Below are 2,500 nucleotides of genomic sequence, written 5' to 3'. Positions count from 1 at the left end.
ATATATATGTAGTATTTGTAATATCATGATCATGATTTTTACCTTTATCTCGCCACATGAATGTAAAAGTTTTAAAAACAACAACCCCCCCCCCCCCCTCCCCCCCCCCCTGTTTCAAAACAAAACATTTAGGGAATAGTTTCATGTTAAACATCGGCTATTGACCTTAATGCAGCCCCCTATGACCTGCGTTGAAAACCATTAGAAAAAGTTTCCCATTGATAAGATGTTGCTATTCGTGTGAAAAAAAAACAAAGTTATCCTCGTTTCTGCACCCAGAAAGGTCAAATTTTACCCTAAATATAAATCTATGTGCGTTCAGTAAACACACGTATTATTAATTAAACCCGGTTCCCATTCTTTCAATATTAAAGTAAAACAAAATGATTGTCGAAATAATTAAATAATTACAAATTATAACAGTGGCAGAAAAAATTATATACAACAGATAAAAAATAATTCATATTTTAGTGTTTTAAGACAATCATTTCCTCATATTGTTGGTGTGATGAAAAGGGACCAAGGTGTGTGGTTGCCACGGGTCCAGAAGTACATGATTTGTTTCTTTTCTTGAAATAAGATGAAATGTCGTAATATGTTGTCTTCATTCGTTCAAGTCTCAAGGAATGATTTCGTTCCCGTGATCGTTCGTCCAATAATGTTTCTTTCCAGAAATACTCGTTCAATAAATAATGTCCAATGTTTTTAAAGATATTTATATAAAGATTAATAACGATTCGTGCGTTGCATTAATGGCTTGACGCAGGTGAACCTTGCCACTTTCTTGACGCAGGTGTCGCACTCGACGCTGCAGCACCACTTAAAACGGCAGTTGCAGGACGACGTGACTGTGACGATTCTCCGTGCCACCTGCAGGCCGCACTCCCGGCACAGCTTGCGGCAGGATGATCTCTGATCCTTTGCCACGTCCTTCCCTCGAGCCCTCGAGCACTCGCGTCCTACCGTGCCTAGCCATCCTAGGGAGGAAAAAGCAACAGGGTAAATATCGCAGTGCCATTAGCCATCTTGTAAATTCAGTGACTCTCTGCTAAAGAATGATACGATCAACACATCACTACTTTCCATTTACATGTGAACATGGGAATTATAAAACATATTTCCTACTCGTTTAGTTTGAGATTCATTTGCAACTTCACTAAGAACGCCAGTGAAGAAACACTCACCTGCAGTTTTATTGGCAAAGCAGAAGTTCGGCGACGGATCCAGGTAGACCAGGCGGCGGGAGTCAACGGTTGGAATTGCGTTTTCTTCGCCCTCCTCCCGAGGCAATTGCATGACTGAGTTCGACGCAGCCTCCAGGGCATTGGTGTCGCGCAGTCTGGTAGCACGTCGGTACTCCTTCTTCAGGGCGTTGCCGATGATGGCGAAGTCCTCGAGCTGGAGCCAGCATGTCTGCGTGGCACAGGATCCCGACATCCCATGACACTTGCACACGCGCCGCATGGCTCTTTTGACGGCCTGATAGCAGAAGGTGTTGTTTAGGATCTAGTGTGTCTAGAAATACTTATCTTCAAAATACTCACGAAACCATCAACGAACGTCTCTTTTTTGCAATGACACCAACGTACCGATCTGCCAGCCAGGTTGTTGTGGAGGTTCACGAGTGCCTTCGCGTCCTGCCCAGTTTCAAGCGCGTCCAGGAACTGCTTGGTGATCCTCGAGCCGAAGTCGACGTTCTCCGAGCATCCGTCCCACTTCCAGTCCCTCTGCTTGCCGCCTTGGCCTCCCGAGCAGGAGCACCCTTCCAGCTCCCCTCGCGAGCAGTTCTTGGTGATGGTGAACACGATGCCGGCGGCAGTGATTGCGTGCATGAAGGACCTCTCCCGCGTGGCCGGTTCACCCTCGTTCCTGTTGATGCGCCGGCAGACATTAGACACGACATTCGAGCAAATTGCATGGCTACTAAAACCAAATATAACATATATAACAGAAACATAACAACTACACTAAAGCAAACATGACTTACAGTTTCGTGAAGGCCCGAGGCGGGCAGTTCCAGCGGTTCCAGGTGAACTGCTTCTCACACTCCCTCATGCCCAATTGAGCCCCCGTTGCAATGCTCTCTGCCAAGGGCATGCCGGCCTAGAAAATAAAATGGAAATTAATAAAATATTCACGAACTTATATATTGTTAATTTGCTAGGGCAAAATACGGAAGCATTTACAGCAATACCACTAGCTTAAGGACACATAAATGCCTCCGGTGCTGTGATTATAACATCAAGAACATCGACAGTGACATCATAAAGTCCAGCGTCATGAAAAGCCACAAACATGACCTATTACCATGACGAACGGTCTTTCAGAAGGTCATTAAGTAGGTCAGGTCGAGCTCATTATCAACACATTATAGGCGGTCAAGGAAAGGCTCGACGTGATCCTCAAAGGTCTAGCTTTGTTCCTTAATAAGTGGCCCGTGTGGCGGGGGACAGAGGGTACACACTTGCGTGCCCTCACACCCTCGATTCCCGAGGGGCTG

General features: G+C 45.6%; 1 protein-coding gene across 1 annotated transcript in view; it reads right to left on the bottom strand.

Annotated features, from left to right (window-relative positions):
* Positions 1-719: 719 nt before the first annotated feature.
* LOC122249352 (protein Wnt-8b) overlaps positions 720-2,500 on the bottom strand; it is a 5,116-nt gene continuing 3,335 nt past the window's right edge. The window contains exons 3-6 of the mRNA XM_043010123.2: positions 1,988-2,103; positions 1,590-1,869; positions 1,185-1,479; positions 720-977 (exon numbers count right to left, since the gene is read on the bottom strand). Coding sequence (XP_042866057.1) covers positions 727-977; positions 1,185-1,479; positions 1,590-1,869; positions 1,988-2,103 — 942 coding nt within the window. The 3' untranslated portion in view covers positions 720-726. The remainder of the gene's footprint in view (positions 978-1,184; positions 1,480-1,589; positions 1,870-1,987; positions 2,104-2,500) is intronic.

This window comes from Penaeus japonicus, unplaced genomic scaffold (assembly GCF_977035675.1).
Source record: "Penaeus japonicus unplaced genomic scaffold, GWHDUDI00000001_assembly GWHDUDI00000011, whole genome shotgun sequence".
Taxonomy (NCBI): Eukaryota; Metazoa; Arthropoda; class Malacostraca; order Decapoda; family Penaeidae; genus Penaeus; species Penaeus japonicus.
This window is presented reverse-complemented; position numbering and strand designations above follow the sequence as displayed.